General features: G+C 32.1%; 1 protein-coding gene across 6 annotated transcripts in view; it reads right to left on the bottom strand.

Annotated features, from left to right (window-relative positions):
* LOC130448361 (chloride channel protein 2-like) overlaps positions 1–24860 on the bottom strand; it is a 110595-nt gene that overhangs the window by 29492 nt on the left and 56243 nt on the right. For 5 of the 6 annotated variants that reach the window (XM_056785712.1, XM_056785714.1, XM_056785713.1 and 2 more), the window contains exons 3-4: positions 7460–7580; positions 5933–6076 (exon numbers count right to left, since the gene is read on the bottom strand). In XM_056785712.1, the coding sequence (XP_056641690.1) occupies positions 5933–6076; positions 7460–7580 (265 nt within the window). Of the gene's footprint in view, positions 1–5932; positions 6077–7459; positions 7581–24860 lie in introns of those variants that run through there. The other variant, XM_056785718.1, reaches the window with a different exon arrangement.

The following is a 24860-nucleotide window of genomic DNA, read 5'->3' as shown; positions in this document are numbered from 1 at the left end:
TAACAAGACTGGTTACGAAAAAGGGTTTTATAATAAAAATTATTCTACATTGGAATGCTCCCCTCGCCTCGCCATACACCTTTCCATTCTTTTTTCCATTAATCGAAGCAGTGCTGGAAGTCTTCTTTGGTGAGTGCCTTTAGGAGCTTTGTCATTTTTTGCTTTACCCCTTCTATCGACTCAAATCGGGTCTCTTTCAATGCAGATCTTTTTCTGACGAAGAGCTTTTGGCCAGGAGTCAGATTTTTTGGCACCTACTTCGCACTTGTCATATGTTATTCCTCGTGTAAAATTTTTCCAACAGTTTCTTTATCAGCGTTTACAGCCTCGGCAATCATCCGGATGCTCATTCGACCATCTGCACGCAAAATTTTCTTGATTTTGGTCACTGTTCCCACAGTTGAAACAGTCACAGGGCGATCTGGGCGCTGGTCATCTTCAGTGCTCTCTCGGCCATCACTAAAGCGCTCACAACACTCAAAAAATCGCGCACGAGATAGAGAATTGTCCCTATAGGCCTCTTGCAACAATTTATAGCACTCGGTCGGACTTTTTTCAATTTAACGAGAAATTTGAGATTGATACGTTGCTCCTGTTTTTCGGCACGAGAAAAAAAACGTTCGATTCAAATCGCTACTGCACAAATACTATAATAGTGACGGAAACGTGTTGTGGGTCACGCATAGACAAGATATCTAGATACCCAACGTTTTTCGTTTTTTACTCCAACCGTCTAGATTGCTCTCTAGGTGCGCATTTTCGTTATTAAATAGCCAGACCTCGTATACTTCAACCTTTCTTTACTACCGACAATAGGCAACAAATCCTTGTAAATTCGTAGATACCTATCTAAGAGATACTGCTGACGTTACAAGCGCAGTTGTGAAATTTATGAGTCGTTGACATTACTAATTTACGGTTTGATTCTGAAAATCTAGAAGTGACGTCGGAAGGTTGTTCTTCAGAATTGAATATTTTCGTTAGCATTGTAGTTTTGATATATGTTACCTGCTCGTAAATAAAGATAGAAAATGAAACTTTCTATCATCAATTTCATACGTAATACATTTCGTTGAATAGTTATAAATTGTATTTACTAGAATAGCTTCGAACGTCAATTTTTTGAAAAATTGAAAAGTGCATTAATTTCAGTCCCCATTTGTTAATGACGAGCTTAGTCTGACTGTTCTAATTTTCTTTATGATCAATCGGATTATTTCTTTGAGGAATATTATGGTAAATATTGTTTCCTTTATATAGCATAAATTATTCACTTGTACACGAATCGATGGGAGCGAGGATGAACTCCAAAGACTGTACCAATTTAGTACAAAAACACCAAGAAGAAAATAATTCGTTACTTAAATGAAAGCTTGTAGTTTATGATGAAATAATATACTAAGATGAATTACTGTGGTTTTGACTTTGGTTGTAGCGACCATTTGTTTATAATGACGTCTTTTTAATTTAATGTATGCTTTGATACAAAAATATAGCTAAAGCGACTTCGGATGTAAGGCTATGGTCTCCTATAAATGTCGTCGGCCGACTACAGCGTCACAATGCTTACTAATTTAGTATTGTTGTATTTTAAGTGTTTCATTATCAAAATTTGGAAGCATCCTTCTTTCTTCCTCTTCATAAATAATCGGTGCCTTGTTGCTCTGAGTTTTCTTCGTATGCGTTCGTCTTGTGCCTCCTCTTCAAGTCACAAGCGTAGCCAAAAGTGTGGAGTTTATATATTATATTATAATCATTTTATATCACACTTCTACACGCTAACACTCTTTGTCGAATACTGTTGTAAACGAGACGTCGTCGTTCGCGTACGAGATGTATTGACTGCTGACGCTGTGCCTGGATGCAGTATACAGCATTTAATAGGTAACCGAGGCCTAACGCCGAGTTTCTTTGTAGCGACTACTGTCAATAAATAATTTGTAACAAGTTCTTCGAAATCCCATGTAGATGTTGCAACCGGCAAAGACGCAGTAGCTTTGGTAGATGAGCGTGCGCATTTCGAAGTTAAATGATTCAATACCAAACTGTGCAAATATATAGATATTTTTGCCTCTAGTGACTTGCGGATATAACGACAAAATTACAGTGAATCCTTCCTCGTCGCTATACTTGAAATAGACTGTAGATTTAATTGGCAATTATAATATCTAGATACAGTGATGTGGAAACCGAAATAAGGAACCATGGTTCAACATCGTTAAAATCAACGATACATCTCAACTAAATAAACATATTCGAACCGAAGCAATATTAGAGACCACACATAAAACAATTGAAAACAGATGCGGTATAAGTAATATCAATTACTGAGTGTGTAGAGAGACTTTATTCAAATGAGTAGTGCAATAGCAGAACCAAATTTCTCGGCAATCGTTTCTATAACCAAACTTTTTACAAACCAATAACGTAGTAGACTATTTAAGAGTTTCATTAATGTATACAACAAAAAAATGCGGTTTAATCGATAGTTTGACAATAATTATGGGTTTAAACTCAGTATATTATCAAAATTCTATGTCTAAAATGCATAGTTCCAAGTGGTCAAATTATCTAAGCTTTTTCTTGAAAAATAATAGAAATAATAAGAGACCTGAGACTAGCACCTGAAACCAACTACATTTTTAACGGATTCACAGAATTAGTTATTGACGTTGTATCCGTAAACTGTTTCATGTCGTTAAAATAATATTCAAATCACAGTTTTTTTCTCCAGCATTAGTGTAGCCTACCAATAGATGTCTGGCAAAGGTTGTGGGAAAATGACGAAATACAAAATATTATTTCTAGTCTAATGAAGGTTGATTAATGAAAATCATAAAAAAATTATGTCCTACAAACAAATCCTCCTATCCGCACTCCTGAAGGTCAACCCCATAAAGAACAACTTCAATATTGAGACCAAAATCAAAGATTTTCTGGACCTCTCTCATAACACCTAGAGCCTCCCAATTCATCGTTAACCAGGTCAAAAAATTAATACAAGTTGAATTCCAAAAATTTCTCGGATATGACTTAATTAGTGCCAAAATCCTGAAGGAACTATCAAATAAGGGGCTGAAGTTTATCATACAATTGTAGATTTCAGTATTAAGAACGGGTTTTTTCCAATTTTGTAGAAGGTAGTCCAAATTATACTAAACCTATTAAAGATACTACATCTTACAGACCAATACGTCTATTACCAGTTATGCCAAAACTTTTTGAAAAACTACTGATGAGAAAACAGAACCGAGCAGCATGCCCCCATAGAACAAGTTCATTGAGTCACAAAAAAAGTATACCAATGTTTTGAAAATAAAGAATACTGTTCGGCTACCTTTTTAGATATCGCCCAGGCATTCGACAAGGTCTGGCACGATGGACTACTATACAAAATCAGGAAAAACTTAATGCACAACCGTTTCAAAATCCTAAAATCCTAACTGCAGAACAGACACTTTCAAGTGAAAATCCAAGATTATATCACCACTCTACATCCAAATCATGTCAGGAGTTCCACAAGGAAGTATACTTGGTCCGATCCTCTATCTTATGTACACAGCTGATATTCTCACACACAACAACGTAGCTATCGCAACATATGCAGATGACGCCACCTCACTAGCATCTCATCAAGACCCAGCTATGGCCGCTCATATATTGCAGGCGGACGCCATTTCCTGTCCAACTATAATATTAAACGGACATCTTCTGCAACAAGAAGAAAGTGCAAAATACCTTGGAATTCATCTGGACCGACGACTAACCTTGAGCACATACATAATAAGCACGAGAAAGCAATTAGGTCTAAGACTCAGCAAACTGTACTGGTTAATAGGTCGAAAATCCCAATTAACAATCGACAATAAGCTGCTAATATACAAAGTTACACTAAAACCCATCTGGAATTATAATATTCAACTATGGGGCACTGCATCCAACTCCAGTAAAGCAATTCTAGAAAGATTTCAATCGAAAGTACTTGGAATTATTGTAAATGCTCCTTGGTATGTACCCAACAGCGTTATCATATGCGACCTCCAAATTAAGTCAGCTAAGAAGCCTCAACTTCTAATGAGACCTCCCATCCAGCGAAGGCTTAGAAGGCATCTTTCGTGTGATCTGCCTGCAAGATTTTAGTGTCTTAGTGATGTGTTGTGTGGTTATCCCTCAATCAAACGATTTTTTTTCAAGTGAAGCGAAATTGCCACAGATTATATTTTGCTTTAAACCATTTGATCATTGTAAAATTTTACGGATTGCAAATAAAAAATGGACTACAAAAATTAGGTTTTAAACTGAGACTTTTTTCCTGATGAAAGGTATAACAGCTAGAGTAAGTGTAATAGGTATAAAATAAATTGCTCTAATAACATCAGTAAGAATAATTTCGTGGAATTAGTTTAACTTAGCAAGTGTTTTAATATTTATTCAACATATTATATGGTATACGAAATTAAGTTCAGTTATAGTGGTAAATTGAAAAAACCATTATTTAAATTATGCAGTGTTTATAGTGTTTATTTTGATGTCAGTCCATTCAAACAAATCAAGATTCAGGTTGACTTTAGCTATTAGGCACTCAGGAGTAGTGCTTTGGAGTCCGTAGTCTCTTACATTTCGAGATAATGTGGATAGAAGTTTTGCCCTTTATGTAGCATAATTTGGACGTTCATTCTCTTTAACACCTAGCGTCTTTAGGTGACCATTGGTATGGCAATACAACACCAACACTTATTTTAACATTCGTGAATTGTTCTTTCCTAGGTTGATGCATTCAATGAATCTTCTTTAGTTGTATGCTGCCAAGAGTATATTCTCCTGTCTCCCTTCTTTTCTAGTATTATCTTTATTGTTATGTAGCCGATTCAAAATAAGGATTTATTCCCCTTTACTTTATCTAATCTTTCTATTTTATTTACACCCATTCCGGTGTGTCCCAGAACCTATTGGAGGGTAACACTTCATTTTTTCCTTAGCTTATTTAAGTTGTCTAGGCATTTAATTTGAACTCGGACAATGGCTTCTTGGCTATCGGACAATATGGTAATCTCCTGTCTTTACTTATTTACTATTTACTTTCCAAATTAAGCTGGAAACATTTTTGCTGAAGATTAAAGATCCATACAAAAATTGGAAAAAACCATACAGAACATAGGAATAAGCAACTTTATTACAATTTAACAGTACCAAAAAACAGTAATTAAGAGAAAAAATAATCCAATTTTATTTTACGCTTAGATTTTTGAGACTTTGTATAATTTTGATCATGATTCTTGATTGGTAAATTATTTGAACTCTCAAATGATACGTTTTATCACTAGCAAATTTGGTATCTTTTGTTCACCACATTTTATTTTTAGCTGTCTTTTATTTTGTAAAATTTACCATAGGAGAATACTATTCTATGTATATAGATAAATTGACAATTATTTCAAATATAGGACATTATTATTAACGGATTCAATATAGCAATAAGAAATACAAGCAATAATTGCTGACAGAAATAATCTCGGTGCTTACTGTGAGGGGCTTACTCCTACACACTACATTTTAGACATGAATATTATTTATGGAAAGAAATCAGATTTTGATTCAAGTTCATGAATGTCTTGTAGAATTTTCCTAATCAGTTCATAAAAGTTGTCTGCTGACATATTCAGATTCATTACCTTGATATGGTTTTCCCTTCTTCGTTAAATTTGCAGCGAAGAAGTTGAGGAAAGAGTTGAAGAAGTGGACTTATCGTATGAAGTTCTTGGTCTAGTCAGTGGTATCGTTCAATTGTAATTTTTTCAATACCTCTAGATGATTTACGATTTAGAAAATTTTTATACTCATACCTCAAAATTTAAGTCCTACGCCAAACTAATTAAATTTTGTTATTGATACTGACTATGTAAATATTCCTATATAATGTTATTCAACTTACCATTATTACACATCGACACTCCTCTGTCCATTAAAAAACTTAAAAAAGCCATGATTACACCTAAAAGAGCTAAGAAAACCCAATCTTCTCCCAATCTGGCAAATGTATGTCTCCATAAGAAAGATATAAATTTGACTAATTTTCCTGTGAAAATTAGAAATACATATAACATTAGTTCAACATTATCGGAGACTATGTGTTTTTCAGGCCCCACAGAACTTTAGATTGTGATAAATTACACATAAAATTTTGATTTTCTGTATTCAAAAGATCAATTCAGAGAATTAACATATGGAAATGATATAAGCCACAGTTAGTATTTTTCGACCAATGGTGTGATCGTATGACACCAATAACAAGAATAATGTTGGCTTTAATCAAAATATCAACTTAACGTTGGAATAAGTGCTTTGTAACCTATTACTATACCAAAGTAAAATCATAGTCTTTACCAGATTAGACCGAACAAAATAATTGTTATAAAAAAAGTATGTATGCTACGTGGAATCTTTATGCCATTTGTACTTGTGAAAAACCTATAATTAAAGATTCAGCATACTCTTGCAGGGTAATAATATGTGAGCAGTCAGGGACCAATGAGCACATATGGCTTCTTATAGGTCTGTGGTACTACACTTAAAACTACCAGAGTCCGATGTCCTTTGAAAAGCTAATCAGACTTAAATCTTTTATCACCACTAGATAAATTGTAAATCTTACCCACTGGTGGTATTCTGGATCACCAATCGTGTTTACTTAAGTGGAACAATTGATTGATAAGACAAATGACTATGGGTTTTTATTCATCTTCGCAGTATGTTTTGTGTGCAGACTTATCAGCTATATAATAGCTACAATTTTAGCTACAGATTAATGCTCTGCGTAAAAATTTATGTTGACCTATAATAGAATCTCTTGAGAATCAACTCGATTATAAGGAATACATAGTACCCGAAAAATAAGAAAACTCAAGTGATGAAAGAAAAAAATTCATTATTGTACAATATTAGCTTCTTACATAGTGTTTTTATGTACAAGCATTATTGATAAATGTTCTGAACATCGAAAATTTTATTGAATATTTGCTTGAAATAAACTAAGTAGCATTTTCTTTATTAATCATGGTCTAGGTCAAGATTCCGTCAATATGATAACGAATCGATACGTTTGGATCTACCCCAGTTTCATTTACAGCGGTGATAGTTTCTTTAATATGCAAATTTCCTCGAAGTGTTGATGTTATCCCATTATTAAGAGAGTAGTAAATTTATGCAGAGTACGAAAATCACAAAGTTCCGCGAATTGATAATTTTCCAAGTAAATCTGGTAACTTTGTTGAAGAGTGATTATATTAATGATGATTTGTTGAGTATACTTATCTTAAATGAGAAAAATTGAAGACAGTATGACAATTCGTTTGAGAGTCCACACTTTTATATGTTCTATTGGGCTTTGAAAAACACCCTCTACATAATATGTCAAAATTTTGAATAATAAAGCGACAACTTAAATATTTTCTACATCTACCTTGATAACCTCTGAGTTCCTTTTTTCGAGCTTTTTCTTCTTTTATTCTCTGTTTTTCTTGTGCTTTCAATGCTTCAAGTTTTGCGTATTCTCCTAATTGCCGGCTATACCGGCCATACATCTGTAAATAAACAACTTCTTTTACTAAAATTGCAATAATTCAAAATAAATTAAATTATGTCCAATGTCAGTTGAATAAGAATGATCGTAATATATATAAAGTGGAATTTAAAAATAAGTGACCTGAATATTCCGTCTAAACAACCGAATGGCAATCACAACACATAATTTGGAAGGTCTATGAAGGCGGTTGCAAAAATCAAAACAAAGTGGCGATCAGATCTTTGTTGAAGAATCTCAGTTTCGTCTCTTTTGTTTATACACAATAGAAAGAACAACAAAATTTCTCATAATGATTGGTAGTTATATGAAACGTTGTGGGCATTATGACATCTACAATATTATAACAAAATAAAAACAAACATACCCAAATGAAAAATAATGCAGAGAAATGTATTTATTTATATAATATATTAGCATAATTTTAGCCGAGACTAGCAAAATAGGAAATTCGGGGTTTGTTTCCTTCTTATTTTTCCGCAATTTTGTCTTTACAGTTAACTGATAAATAAAGTTCGCTGAAGCTGATACAAGTTTATTATCTTCATCACTAACAGCTGTATAATTATAAGTTCAGCACAAACGTTCAGTCAGTTGAAATTTTTCCGCTCGGTTTGTTATTATGCTCAGATTTGTACGAAGCTTGACATCTAAGTCGTACATACACATGGCTATCGTTACTTAATTGTAACATTCAACTGAGAAAAATGGAAGAAGGTAACACATTACTAAAACATTGCTTTACTTTTATTTATTGGCTTGTCTATCAAAATTACCTATTGAATCAATTTTTGTTTTCAGTTTAGAAAATAAATATATTTTGGAATATATTCTTGCAGTATTCTGTTATACTATGTAATACTATGATCACAAAATCAAATGTTAACTAGTATTTTCGTGGCGAAGTCTTTGATAGACATCAGAGGACTATTTTGGGTATCATGTTCATATATTATTGGATTGACGATAAAGTAGCTTCGGTTTTGTTGTTGTTATATATTTTCCATTTTGCTCAATGACCTTTTGCCATCTTTCTTTTAGCTTCAAGTTTCTGCGCCCATACAATTTTTGGTCCATCAGCAAAAAACTGAACCAGGTACGATTGAAGTTAATCGTTATTTGAGAAAGTTTGAACATTCAAACAATTCTGCAAACTTCGAAATAAATGGTAATCAGATAATGCCAGATCAGGGCTGTATGAGGGATATGGCATCACTTCCCAGCCAAGCTCCAATAGTTTCCCACGAATTGCCAAAGATGTGTGAAGTCTTGTATTAACATGGTGGAAAACTAAACCTTTACTTTTTGTCAATTAAGGACGTTTTTCTTTGATTGCTTCATCCAATTTCATCAATTGTAAACATCAGAATTGATCGTTTGATTCTTTGGAAGCAGCTCAAAAAACACAACACCTTTGTAATCTCATCAAACTGAAAGCATGAACATTTTTTGCTGTTTTTCAGCTTTCGATGTGGTTTATGGTGGTTCATCGTGTTTACTCCTAGATCGTTTTCGCGTTCTGTGCTAGATGTGTTTTGGAAATCAAAACAACAAATAATCTAATCACTGAGTAAAATTAAAATTTCAATACCGAAAATCTACTAAATACGATTTAATATCATAATAAATAGCTAGAGTACTGGAGGCAGTAATTTTTATATGATATAATTTTCTGATAAACATTGATATTAATTATGTACAATACTAAGAGAAATAATCATTCAATTAATTATTCTACTATTACTGCAATATCAAATTGAAGCTTGTGAAAAAGAAATGTCCTAAACAGTATTATCCGTTTATTGACAGCCTCAACGAATTGTATTCAATTAATACAAGTAGCACTGCTGTGAATAATTATTTTTTACGATATATAAAAATAGAAAATTGTTCATGGACAGGCAAATTAGAATAATTGTCGAAATTATATGAGAACGGACAAATAATTAGTTCTATCACTAATATGGTGTCGTATTAAGTATCTGTAATGTTGGAAGAATGTTCAAAACACAGAAACATCATTTATTCCTTTCAGCGTAATAGTTTTATTAGATATTTGAAACATGAAAAATGGTTAAGAAATTCGATAGTTTTCTTTTGAAGGCAGACGTTTTATTGCTGTGTTATGAATTTTATTTTTGAAAATTTCTTTTAATTATTTCAATTCTTAGTATCTAAGGGTAGCTTGGAGAAACAATGAGCCATTTTGAAACCAATTGCGTATTCCGTTAAGTAACATCAGTTTAAAGACGATAACTAATCCCACTAAGTAGTCATCAAACCTATGTGTCTCTATGATTAAAATACTTCTTTTATCGTTATGTCAATCTTGAACTTTGAAAGTGCAGCTTAAACTATACGTGCACAAGCATCCGACGTATACAGTTGACAGTGTAGGTTCAAAATGTGCTAATAAGAGTAACTATGATTTACAAGTTTCTAAAACACAGGAAATATGTTAAATTATGTTTTACTTTGATAAGTTACTAGAGAAACACCTATAGAAATCGAAAAGACAGTTAAACATGTTCATTTTATCTCGATGAACAAATAACGAGAATTTACTATTACTGGTAAATGGAGAGAACAAATTAACCTTCAATTGAATTGAAATGAGAACAACAATATTATATATACGAGGATGGTCCTAGAAGAACCTGGCGCAACAAAGAAAACACAAAAATTTTGGAAAAAAAATATATTCATTTTTCAAATGTAATCTCATTAACCGCCGACATCACCTATTCATTGTTGGGAAATATGTCACCACCGAGGAACGTCTGGGAACAGAAAATAATCCGAGGCGGCTAAACCTTGAGATCAGGGTGCATGATGTAGCAATGTAAACTTTAATTCATTAATTTTGGCCATTGTAATAAGGGATGTGTGAGTTGGTGCATTATCTTGATGAAACAACACTTTCTTCTTAAACAAATGCGGTCGTTTTTGTTTAATATCTTCGCTCAAACGTCGCATAATACTCGCCGTTGATAGTTTTATCCTTTTTCAAGATAGTCAATGAAAATTATTCCACGCGCATCCTGAAAAACATCTTCAACGACGCTGTTTTTGCTCCATTGTGAGCAAACGCGGCCCCATTTGCGCACAGCTTTTTCATGTCCAAATTTCCAGTTAATATGCGTTGTACCGCACTTTTTGGAATGCCTACTATGTCTGTTAGCTCGTGCAGTTTCAGTCAACGATTATCTAGTACCGCTTTGTGGATTTTCCTCAACATTTTTGGAGTCATCACCTTATTTGGTCGACCACTGCGATGCTGGTCTTCACAGCTCGTTTAAACTCTGGTATCCAATATTGTAGTGTGGTGTAGATTGGTATTTTTCAAGCAACCATCGCCATCTCTTGGTCACGTCAGGTACTTCTAGAACCATCGTCGTAAGATGAATGACACGCACATTCTTATAACGATTTAATGTGTGATCGGGCAGACTCAAAAACATTTTTAATGTAAGTCCAACAGTTCCAGATTGGTATTTATTTTTCATGTTATCAATTGTACTGCGAAGCTCTCCTAAAACTACAAGCATAAAGAAGAAACTGTGTAAGTTAGCATTAGTATCAAGGGGATATAAAAGCTCTGCGAGAAGCTAGAACCTGCTGTGATTTATACTTTTTGGACCAAGACATTTTTTTGAGAAGTTCTTAAACGAATTGTTTTCGTGCTCCCAGATTCAGGCAGAAAAGAATATAAAAGGAAAATGTACTTGTAGTTCGTTCTGGTCAGCACCTAGTCGACAGCAAAATTATCTTCCAGCATAAAAACGATCCCTCGAAGTTGTGCTAAGATTACTTTACAACTTTTACCGCAATAATCGACGTTGAATAAAGATGTAGCAGCGTAAGTATTGTGGAGGAAATTATAGAGTCACTTATTACATCTTTGGAAACTGATGATGGATCAAATGAAGATTAAGTTGATTTATGCATTTCTTTGCGTCATATTTTTTATATAAATATAGTAATTGAATTGTTAAACATGATTCATTTTAACAAATTATTCATTGATCCGCTCCGATGGTAGTATTGTTGATACGCCAAAAATATTACAGATTTATTGTTTTAGCTAAAATATCAGTAAACTATATGCACGGAAATATATTATTTTTAAGAGGGTCCCCATTTGTATCTAATTGTTATAACTTTTAGTTCAGTGATTTGCTAAATGAAGGAAGATAATATTTTTTCTCCAAAGCTATTTTGTTAGCAATTGAAAATATACAGTAACTTTATCAGAAAAATAACAAAACAATAATTCAAGTAATCTGCTTTTAACCTATACCTCAATAATTACCAATCGTCCTATATATCATGCCAGGTTTTATAATTATATAATAGTGAGAGAAAAACGATTTAAGTAAGTGGATAAATGATATTTAGTTACGTGTTAATTACATGCAGAATTATTCGATAGACTACTTATTATGGTCATCAAGTTCAAGTTCATTGTTACTTTAGTCAAGTTTAAAATACGTTCACTTTTCAATTTGAAAATTATCAAGTCGTGTGTTGAAAGTAACGAGATGATTTGAATTATTATTGAATATACAGAGTGTTTTATCTATGGAACGCCTTAACTATCTCGGAAACGGTTTTTACGATTTTTATAAATTTTTATGCTCAAGCGTTTTGTGATACGGCCAGTATTATGGTGCTATTTATGTTGTCAGATCTTTCCTTTTTCTGGAAACATAATGAACTTTATTATTTCAAATGGATCACCCTGTATATTTTTCGCTTTTCAAAATCCTTAAGAAATACTTATTATTTTTCATCTAATTTTTCCTATACCTAGATGCCATAATTTCGGAGTTATAGCTACATTTGCGTTATTTCCGCCGAAGTTGAAATAATTCATTTAGGTAGTTATGACTGCTACAATAACAAATTTGACGTTTGTCTTATTGTTGAAGTTTATTTAAAGTCCCAATGGATCGTTTATCTGAAAAAGAGCAAATTGATATGTAAACGATATTAGGATATGGTGACATGAAATCCCATAATAAGATTTACTGTCAGTAAATTAGTAAAAAAGTTTTACAAAACTGGTTCAGTAAAAGATTTATCCAAATTAGGGCGCAGACAAACTGCATCAACTGAAAACAAATCTTTAGATGTTTATGTCCTGTTAGAAGATCCATACTTGAGTACTAGAAAAATATCCCAGGAACTTGATATTTTTCAAACATCCGTAAAGAAAATTTTAAGTGATAATGAATTCCATCCATACTAAGTAACGTTGGTTCGAGAGTTTTCAGATGACGATTTTGATAGACGTGAACAGTTTACAGACCTAATGATAGAAAAATGTTACAATCAAAACGACAACATTAATATGTTATGTTTTGCGATGAGACCACTTTTTGTATTAATGGAAACGTAAATTCTCATATTTGTAGATACTGATAACAATCCTCGTTGGTTGCGTGAATCCCACACACAGTATCCCGAAAAACTGATTGTATGGGCTGGAATAATAGGCGACAAAATAATTGGATCCTTTTTCATTGAGGGTAACTTAAATGGTCCAGCGTATTTAGATTTATTCGAAAATAGTATTATACCTGAGTTGACTCGGATATTTCCAAATCCAAGTAAGTATTTTCAATTACATTTAAAAAACTTTCAGACAATAACAATATCCCAAACGGCAATATATGGATGGTGCCCCACCTCACTATGCGTGTGTGATGAGGCAATACCTAAAGACTGTGTATCCCAGAACATGGATTGGAAGGCGTGGTTTTATCGAATCCGCGATCACCCGACATAAATCCTTTGGACTATTTCATGTGGAGTCATATCGTTTATAAAACAAAACCCGCCAATATTCAGGAATTAAGGGATAGTATTACCACAGAGATAAGTTGTATGGACAACATTTTGAGCATCTGCTGTAATCGTCTTTAATGTATGTTTTCTAAGATTTGTCTTCAATTATTGTAGGTTTTCTGGGCCATGATTTGAATAAATATATTTTACTGCACCAGTTTCGTTAAACTTTTTACTAATTTAATGACACTAGACCTTGTTACGATATTTGTATTAACACATAAATTATTATAGAACATTCGAATTAAACGAAATTATTCAATCGTAGCAATCTGAATGTACAATATTTATTGTAACTTTGATGGAGATACTGTAAACGTAGCTATAACTCCGAAATTATCAGTATTTCTTAAAGATATCTAAGACAAAATATATAGACTGATCCATTTGAAATCACATTATTTTAATTATAACATTATAAGTTCATTATTTTTCCGGAAAAGGGAAATATGTGACAACAATGTAGATACCACTATAATACTGGCCGTATCACAAGACACTTACGCAAAAAATTTTATAAAAATCGTACAGGCCATTTCCGTGATAATTTAGACGTTTCATAGATAAAACTCACTATGTATATTCAATAATAATTCAAATCATCTCGTTACTTTCAACACACGCCTTGATAATTGTATTGATGTATTGATATCTAGTTAACCTAGACCTGTTCCATACATAAACAAAATATTGCGTTACCATAGCAACGAACAATAATTTATTAGAAGTATCAGTGTAAAGTTTGACGGCAAAAAAGTAAACCAGAGTTACGCAATAAATTAAAAAAAAAGATGTGAAAATCGAAAAATTGGAGCATCGAGCCATCGTCAAGTACCTGTATTTAAAAGAGGTAAGTTAATTTATGAAGATATGCTTAATACCCTTGGTGATCTATGTCCTCCGTGTGCGACGGTCAAAAATTGGACTGTAAGCTTCAAAAGAGGTAAATTTTCCATTGAAGATGATGACCGATCGGGAAGGCCAGTTTCTGTGTCAGTCAGAATTGGGCTACAACACATATCTGAAACACTGAATATTTCATACGAACGCGTTCATCATAAAGTCAATTTGGACATAAGAAAAAAAGCTGCAAAATGTATTCCCAAATGTTTGAATGTTGACCAAAAGCGTGCAAGGGTAGAAACATCGCTGAATTTCACTATGGATGAGACTTCAGTTTTTTTGGGATTGTCATGGAGCAATCAAAATTGATTTTTTGGATAGGGGTAGAAGAATAACTGGAGATTACTATTCGACATTACTGACAACTCTACGGGAAAAAAATAAAGAGAAAAGACGCGGAAAGCTATCCAAAGGTGTTTTGTTTTTGCAAGACAACGCCCCTGCAGACAAATGTCATGCTGCCAAGCAAAAAATTCGTGATGTGGGGTTTGAACTATTAGGACACTCCCCTTATTCACCAGATTTGGCTCCGTCCGACTATCATCTCTTTCCTCAACTGAAAAAAAGTTTAAAAGGTCGCACATTTTCTTCTAACGAGGAGGTAATAAAAGCTGTGGAGGTCTGATTTGCAGAGCAGGAAGAAACATTTTTTTTAAAAGGTCTAGAGACGTTGCGGGTTCGCTGTGACAAATGTATCCAATTAAGAGGAGAATATGTTGAGTAATAAAATATTTTGACATTGAAATTTTGTTTGGTTCTTATAGTATGCTAAGAATTTTTCAATATATCCTCGTATTGTTTTGAATGAAAATAAAAATATGATTTTGGTTTCTTGAAATATGCAATATTGAAAATCTATTTATAAATCTAGAAACCAATTACAATGAAATAATCTACTTTCAAATCATTTCATCGTTATGAAATAAATTTCCATTGCAATTAGTGTGTTGAAGGTTAGTTATAAAAATAACGATTACGATATACTCAGAATAACTGAATCTGAGCTTTCAAAGGGTTTTAAATAAATATAGTCCAACGCTAATTGTATTTGTGCCCTTTTCTTCCAGCCACTTCAGCAATTTTGAGCTTCACCTACAAGAATTCATTTTGACTAAAGTGAAAAGTTATAAAACTGTTTAATATGCTTCAACATTATGTTATTATAAACTGATTCATTGGAATGACGAATAATTGCAAAATATTTTGGTCACTTTTAACATTGTGGTAATGAGGAAGACTATAACCAATACAGAATCATTTTTACTAGAAGGAATGATTTAAATTGTGTAGAAGAAAAGTTCAATTTATATTGCATATAATTGGGGATTACCTAAAACCCAAATAATTAGAAAACATTGATCTGCCGAAGTGAATCATAGAGATAGGTAAACATACGAACTTTTGAATAATTGTTAACATCAAGACAAAGCGAAAAACAATCAGCAACATCTAAGATTTTTCAAAATGGGCAAAGGTTCAATATTATATAAAATATTGAACAAAAATTGATAGACAAACTTATTTCTTCTAAGAATGATTGCATTTTTGGTGTTAGTTTTAAAATAATTGCAAAATTGCTTATTCTGAATTTCCCACAAAAAATCCTTTTAATTTAAGAAGGGTTAGGTTATGTTAGGTTAGGAGACTATGACTATAAACGCATTGATAAGTATTAACTCTTTGTTACACTGTAGTTAACTCTTTTATAATTTTTTTCTTTTATTTACGGTAACAAATATTTCAAGCTAAATACAGGGATTGAAGATACCGACTTTATACCTGCAAATGTGCATTTGATGCATAATGCATAATCTGTGCGCTCGATGCACGCATTCTAATCATCTTCGTTATCAATATCATTTTGCAAATTTTCAATGGCCCATCAATAAACCGATCAAAAACATTTGATTTTTGAGTAAAATGATGTAAATTTTCAAATTTTTTGCCAAGAAAATGTAACGATTGCAAGGATGATATTTGGCAAGGAAGGTAAGGTATTTCCAACCCTTCTTCTTCTTCATCGTACATCAGGACTTAGTCCTGTGTTTGTATCAATTGTCAAGCTGCAGCTGGGATGATGAAGACCAGCTTTCATATGATCTTGTAGGTGGTCGTCCTGGTGCTTGTGATGTAATCGGTTTTTCTTCCGTTGCTATCTTTGCCAACCGGTCATCTGACATTCTGTCCACGTGGTCTCTCCATTCCCTTCGCCGATTTCCCGCCCATCTCACTACATCCTGGATGTCACATGTCTCCTTTATTTAATCATTTCTCTTGTGGTCAAATAATGCATGTCCCGCTATTGATCTCAGCGTTAGCATTTGAGTAGTTCTTAAAAGCCGTTTAGTTATGGTGTTCACTGGTCTAGACTCAATCGTGTATGTCGTTACTGGTCTCACACAGGTCTTGTATATTCTGATTTTGCTCCTGGTAATCATATATTTATTTCGCCAAATCACATCTGTCAGGTACCCTGATATTAATGACGCCTTTGTTGTTTGAGCTTTCACTTCATTCTTTAAATTTCTATTATTTGTTTTGTTCGCTCCTAGATATTTGAATGACATCACTTGTCCTACACTCTGATCATAAATCGCGAGTTTATATCTTCTCGATTCTCTGGATACTGGATAAAGATATCGTTTTCTTCAGGAATATTTGCACGTTAGAAGCTTTCGCTATTTGTCCAAACCTATACAGTAGTCTTTGTAAGTTACCTTCGTCTTCTGAGATGATCACTGCATCATCAGCATAACATACTATTTTTCTTTTTTTGTTTCCCATTCAGTATTCTTATCCAACTTGCTTTACCTCGTTTATAATCTCATCCATTATGATGTTGAACAAGATCGGGCCGAGGCTGTCTCTTTGTCTGATACCGGCCGTCACAGTTATTCTACTACTCAGTTTATTTTCCATTCTGACATATGTGTAAATATCGGTGTTCAGTTCTTCAATTACTTTTATTATGTTGGGGTGAATCTTCCTTCTCTTCAGTAGAGTTGTTACATCCCTTAATCGTACCCTATCAAATGCTTGGGTGAGAACGATGTAGCACATATGGCGGTCTTATGGAACTTTATAGCCTTTTCCGTAATTTGGCGGATCACAAAAATAGTATGTATAGCTGACCTGTTCTTTCTGAATCTCTGCTGTTCTCCAGAGATATCAGATGACATCACTTCTTCCTCGAAAATTTTAGAGAAAAGTTTTTGTACTGCACCTACACCAATATATTAATTCTCTCCACGGTTTGAGGATTGATTCACTGGATTTAATTGTTCATAATAAAAGTTTGGAATAACAACTTGTCAAGCACTTAAAATTGAACAATTCTGAGTATAGTCCACCACTCAGAAACGCATTTGTGGAATACAAATCCTTGGGATATTTTTATGTTGAAGTACGATTTCAAGTTTAAGGTAGTATCACATAACTGTCGTTGTATACTTTTTGCGGCATGGGACGTTTCTTAACATCTTTTTGAAACCTTGAGAAGGGTGGTTGGATTTCTCTCGAGATGTCTGGTTTGAGTGACTATTTGTACCGCTTCAATTTCACTTCTGGTGACCTAATGTGTGATTTTGAATCAATAATAACTAACTAAAATTTGCTCAAGTTCAATATTATCTTCATATCGACGAATCATATTTTTCTCTTCAGTTTATTTCGCAATTTTTCAACAAAATTTTGATTTGAATGTTGAGGCTTTTAAACATCTCAAATACCTACTAAAATTAAAACTTTCACTATTAATATAATTTCTGAGGAAAAATATTTCACATTAAACAATAATAACATATAATAAAGCTTTTTTGTTTCTGACTATCAAAAATACTGTCAATTTAAATATTCTGCAATGATTAATAAATTTAGATGCAGCTTCTGATGGATAACAATCGAAGCATTCCGGATGTTTTTAATAAATAATTAACTACCTTCATACGCAAAAGTGAGGTCAACTAAGTTACCTATTGTGTACATCAACGAGAATTGGTAAACATCAGATAAAAATTTGTATAATTTTAATATGCGGATTTTTCAAAAAAAATATTTTGATAAAGACTTTAAGAAAAGTCGAAAATTCAGTTATATTAGTTTCAGTTTCAGTTATATTCATTTTCGACATTTCTTTAAAAAACTAATTTGAAACAGAAGAGACCTAAAATCAAGAGCATTTAGAAACATTAAAATTCATTTTTATACAGTGTTATTTTTAAAAGCTGTTAATTCGAAATAATCATTTCTCTATTACAGGTACACAAATAAATGAATGTTTCTTATTTATGGACGAATACATTTTATTGATTGAATGGTGAAAATATTCAGTTATATTAATTTTCTTGACTAAGGGATACATTAATTTTTACACGTTTTCGGTTTTCATAATCCCCCATCTGAATACTACTGATCAATATATTTAAATTGACAACTGTCAGGATGAAATTTATTGCATACATATAACAATATTTCCCACAAAAATAAAGCTCAGTTTTTTTCAGTAAATATTTTTCGCTTGGTAAATGAATAAAATATAAATTTTTTATACTTTTATCTACAAAATTTTATAAATTTCTTCAATTTCTTGGACCTTTTGATATATTAATGCATCTAAGTGTTCTTGATTTTAAGTCTCTTCTGTTTCAAAATTAGTTTTTTTGATAGCTTTCAAAAGATAAATAAATTTTGACGCTTCGACTTTTCTTTAAGTCTTTATCAAAATATGATATTGACACTGACAATTTGCTTATTTATATTGATCTATAGATAAAATCAAAATTTTATATACAGGGTGATTCATTAAGAATGTCCAATCCCTGAACTGTAGATTCTAGATCTCAAAATAGACCTCAAAAGTGTATTGAAGTAAATGGTGGGCATTTTGAGCATTTGCTTTGAAGTTTTTTATTTTTGTTTATAAATTTGTTATTGTTACATATTTAAGGAATAATAAAATTTGTTTATGAAAAAATAAAAATTTGTTGAACTTTTTAGGAGCAAATAACTCGATAATCGATTGAGTTACACGAATCAAAGAAGTGTAACTTTTTTTTTGTAGAATTTAACGTTTTTTAAATTTTTTTTATTATTTTAGTTGTAAGTTTAGCCCAAAAAAAGTTTACTTTGATTTAATTAACACAAACAAGTGTAACTAGCGCCCTCTATTAGCAATGTTAAATTAGAGTGCAAATTATGATTCCTCATACCAAAAAACGTAGAATTGCCAATTTTCAAAGAGAAATTGTGAAAACATAAAAAATTATTACGAAAATCCAAATTTAAATTTAAACTTTGAACACTCCGTATCTCAGAAACTAGTAATATTTGCATGAGGCATGTTGAGCAGAATCATCATATTTTGAGGTCTAGAATCTACAATTCAGAGATTGGACATTCTTAATGAATCACCCTGTATATATATACGGGGTGTTTCAAAAAAGGTAATAAAAGTGATCCTGACTTTAGGATAGACAGAAAACTGAAAAATTTTTGGGGTTTGTTCAGTAAAAATTTTTCGTAACGCCATCCGTATTTTTTACGATTTTGCCGCAACTACTAGTAACATTGTATTGAAATTTTATACCTGGGCTTCTTAAACTATGGGTCGCGACTCCATTTGGGCAAAATTCTGCAGTCGCGTTAGATTTTAATGACAAATATTTATATATACTATTTTATAACATAACTAGAGTTGGCGGAATACAGTGGACTTGCAGCGTATAGACACGCGCATTTGTTGAAGGTTTTGAGCTATCTCCACCGACAGCAGTAAACGATTGATGATGGCTATTATTATACTGTGGCTATAAATTGTTAGTGTGTTTGTCGGTATCATACATGTTGAATAAACCGCATGCCGCTGACTTCTCACTCTGACCGCCACCTCTAAATATCACACACAATCAAAGGGAGGAATGTGCGCGCGTACACACGTGCAAGCTGCAGCTAAACAATGATTCAATAACATTGACTGAAATGTGAATTAGTGGAGTGTTGACGCTTTTCTAGTATGGTCAATTGTCAGTGTTCCGCCGTAACAAGATTTTTTTTATTTATTCGGTAATTAATAAATCTATTATTATGTGTAATATGTTATTTTTATACATTTATTGTATTTTAGGATCAAAATAATTTTTGTCCATGGATAAATGGCTGAACTTAAATAAGAATGGTAATGACGCAGATGATAATGCTACAAACTCTTCTCAGGCAGGAAAAATTATTGGAAAACAGGCATCTAATGTGTGAAACAGAAAATATGATGAGTCTTTTCTTCAATTTGGCTTTACATTTCAAAATTGTAAGAGTAATGAGCAACCTCTTTGTTTGATCTGCAATGAATTATTTGCTTCGGAAACCATCAAAATTAAAAAGACATCTTGAATCAAAGCATGTTTTATGTGTCAATAAACCAAAAGAATAGTTTGAGAGACTGTTTAAATCTTTAAATAAAGAAAAGAAAGTCTTTGAAAAATTTATAACCGTTAATGAAAAATATTTACTATGAAGTTTCATAGTGTTAAAAATAAAAAGCCGTTCACCATTGGAGATGATCTTGTGTTACCTGCTGCTATTAAAATGGTAGAAATACTACATGGAAGAAAATATGGCGATGATATTCGAAAAATTCCTTTGTCGAATGACACTGTCTCGAATAGAATTTCTGATATTAACAAGGATCAATTAGTACAACAAGAATTAAAGAAGGCCAAAATTTTCAATTCGGTTGGACGAAACAACTGATATTAGTAAATTGGCTCAGTTGTTAGTATATATATGTCAGGTACGTTTATAAAGAAAGCGTGGAGGAAGAATTGTTATTTTGTCGTCCTATGGAAGACCATGCTAAGGGAGAGGTATATATTGTAAAGTTGACGAATTTTCAAAAGCAGAAGGTTTAGAATGGAAAAATTGCTGTGGATTATGCACAGATGGTGCAAGAGCGATGACGGGCAAAAATATTGGTTTCAAATCATTTTATCGAGCTGCTCATTATGATCATATAAATTTTACTCACTGCCTTATTCACCGAGAGGCTCTTGCAGCAAAAAAATTAGCATCAGAATTGAACGATGTACTTCAGAATGCTGTTATGATCATAAATTTTATTAAGAGCCATGCCCTTAACAGCCGCTTATTTTCAAATCTCTGTAAGGATACGGATTCCAATTATACAACTTTGTTATTACATGCAGAAGTAAGATGGTTGCCAAGAGGTCAAAGTTTAAGAAGATTATTGTTATTAAAGAACGAGATCGAAATATTTTTAACCGAATGAAAATGTGAACTTGCTGCTTTTTTTTCAAAATGACTTATGACTATCCAAGCTGTGTTATTTGTCAGATATTTTTGAGAAGTTTAACGATCTCAACTTGTATCATCAAGGAAAAAATTGCGATATATTTACTTCAAATGATAAATTTGAAAGTTATTAAAAAGATCAACATTTGGAAAAGTGCGCTCGAAAAAAATTCGTTCGAAATGTTTTCCAGTGTTGACAATTTTATAATCGATAAAATTCATTGTAAAACTTTTATCGCAAAAATTATTGTAGATCACTTAAAAGCGCTAGAAACACAGTTCCGTACATATTTTATATTAAATATTGATTTCCAAAAAATAGTTTGCATTCAAAAGCCGTTTTGGATTGGTTTAAGTGTGATTGATCACCTGCCACTTAAAGCTCAAGAGGAATTTGCTGAGCTTTCGAGTGACTCAAACTTAAAACTACAATTTCAAAAAAAGACCTAAACTGAATTCTGGATCGGAACTAGAACTGAATTTCCCATAATCGCTGATATGGTGTTAAATGTACTTCTGCCATTCAACACCATATATTTATGTTAAGTTAGTTTCTCTGCTTTAAGACATATTAAATCCCAATATCGTTCAGCGCTAAAAAATGTTGAAGAGGTCTTACGTCCAGCAATTTCAAACATTCCACCAAGATTTGTTTTGTTATGCAATAAAAAACAGGCATATCCATCTCTATAAGTTTTTTACTTATATTTTAATTTAATACTTACCACGTAATTACTTGAATATATTCGAGTGAATTAAGACGGTCAGAATCCACTTTTATTTTTGAAACTATAATAAATACAATTTTATAATATTTTGTGCAATTTTTAATTTTAGATTTTTGTATGTTTCAAAACGAATTCTAAAACTATGTATTTTCATATGTCTATGTATATGTTACCTAATAAATAAATCATCAAAAAATATTAATTTATTTTTCTTTTATATTTGTATGGGACGTCAAGAAACTCGCAATCATAAATGGGGTCGTGAATGACAAAAGTTTAAGAAGCCCCGTTTTATACGAATATATTTTGATTTGAAAAATAAGAATTAATAACTGATGCTGGTATAAAGTTATTGATTATTATTATTAATTAGTAAGCATTATGTGAATTGAAGATTTTTTGACGCGTCAATGAGAGCCCGTCCCATTCAAATAAATGGGACTGATGTCTTTCGTTTCTTGTAACGTTACTTTAATGGTCTCATAGCTGACTCCCAACTGTTTAGAAGATTAATGGATCTTATGTATTCGTGAAAACGGAGAACATATTGAACACCTACTAATTGAATTCTATTTTATGTTATTATCCTTTTTTCAAAATTTTATCTTGTGATTTTCTGTTTAATTAATACATTTATCGTTACATCATACCAGCATCGGTTATTACTTCATAATTTTCAAATCAAAATATTTCGAAAACGGTACACAGTATCGAGTTTTATCTACATAATCTTTGGATGTAAAATTTAATAATGCTTAAGTTCACTTGAAATTTGTTCAATACTAGTTGGTACGAACCATATTATATTTCAATTAATCAATATTTCTATCAACGCCACTTTGAATATTGAATTTTGAATCCTATGAATTTGAAAATTTTTACAAGAATTAATACAATTCAAAACTACCGAAAATCTTAATTAATTATTTCCCAGACGATGAATACATAAGTATTCGAAAGCTCGGAAAATATATTAAAGTTAGTCCACTTTGGTGTTTCATTGCCACGTTCCCAATAAGTAATTTCGTGTCACGATGTATGTTCATGATAAACTGCGAAACTACTGAAATCAAACATCAAATTTTGTAAACATCTGTAATTTTGTCCAGCTTGGAATATATCTCAATTATTAATCTCATTATATGTTATTGTAAATTAAATGTTTAGTGGTATTTATCGACTAGTTCTGTAAAATATAAATAATTTTCGTATGTTTTCAATTTATATAGTGATTATGGAGGAATATTTTATTTGGATCCCATATGAATGAATCTATTTTTAATTTTTTTTTTAGAAACCAAACCCTACATTGGCTGTTTCTCCGTGGAAATAAATGTTTTGTTTTCAACTAGTAAAATGCTATTTAAATATATTTATAGTATTTTTTGCTAATTATAATCCAATAGATTTCATATATAAATCAATCTATTTTATTATTGAGGTATTTATACTGTTCAAGTTAGTTGATGGCGACAGTTGGATTATTCGAGGATATGTACTTGTATTGTAAATTTGTAAATATTTACGAACAATACGAGTATCTATGAAATAATAGCAGAAAACGGAAGGAAAAGATCGATCAAAAAAATATTAGGCAGAACAAATCAGAACTAGGAATACAGATGCCGGTGAAGAGAAGAATAGAATAGAAGTAATTTTGTAAAGTAGAAAAAACCGCAAAGTATAGTGTTTTAATCAACCTCAAAATCTCTTGCTCCTGTTTTTTGCTAATTTTCAGCTATAACTAAATTTATTTCAAGAATATATTTTATTGTTAATAGTTTATTTTAAAAACATTTGTGTGCCTAAAATTGAGTGCATAATATTTTAATGCAATTGACTTGATTAACTCACTTGGAACAGTGCAAACGCCCCTTAACTCTATGTAAAATAAGTTATTATAGTAGTAATTGAGAGGCATATTGCCAAAACCAATATTTACATTCCACACTTACTATTATTTCTGATGTTTCCAAGAAATACAAAAATTATTCGATTAGTGACCGTACGTCATTTCACTGTTTATTTGAATATAGATCATAAACAAAAAACTTATAGTAATACATTTACAATTTGTGTTACTTACTATACTTCAACAAAAAGAACGATTTTCAATATACAGGATGTCCATTTGAAGAAATACCACTCTATATTTCGGTCTCTGCAGAAAATTCCACGATAACAAAGCTACGTCATACTTAGTATTAAGGGGAATCGTTTATAGTTAGGTTTTCAATTAATTAATTCCAACAACTTTCTAGCAAAGGCGGACACAAATCCTATATTATTGAATGCCCCAATCGACATTATAAAACATACGTATTGTAGAAAAAAGAAAATGTTTGATGAACAATATGTATTATATTTGAAGGAAATGGAAAGTGATTATGTATCTCGATATGAAACTTGGCAAAAATTACCTCAAAAAGAAATGGAAATCACTGGCAAATAAATTGAACTCAACTGGTGATGGACCACAATGGACAGTAGAAGAAGAG

This window comes from Diorhabda sublineata, chromosome 8 (genome assembly GCF_026230105.1).
Source record: "Diorhabda sublineata isolate icDioSubl1.1 chromosome 8, icDioSubl1.1, whole genome shotgun sequence".
NCBI classification, from domain to species: domain Eukaryota; kingdom Metazoa; phylum Arthropoda; class Insecta; order Coleoptera; family Chrysomelidae; genus Diorhabda; species Diorhabda sublineata.
The sequence above is the reverse complement of the archived record's forward strand: the minus strand, read 5'-3'. Positions and strand labels throughout refer to the sequence as shown.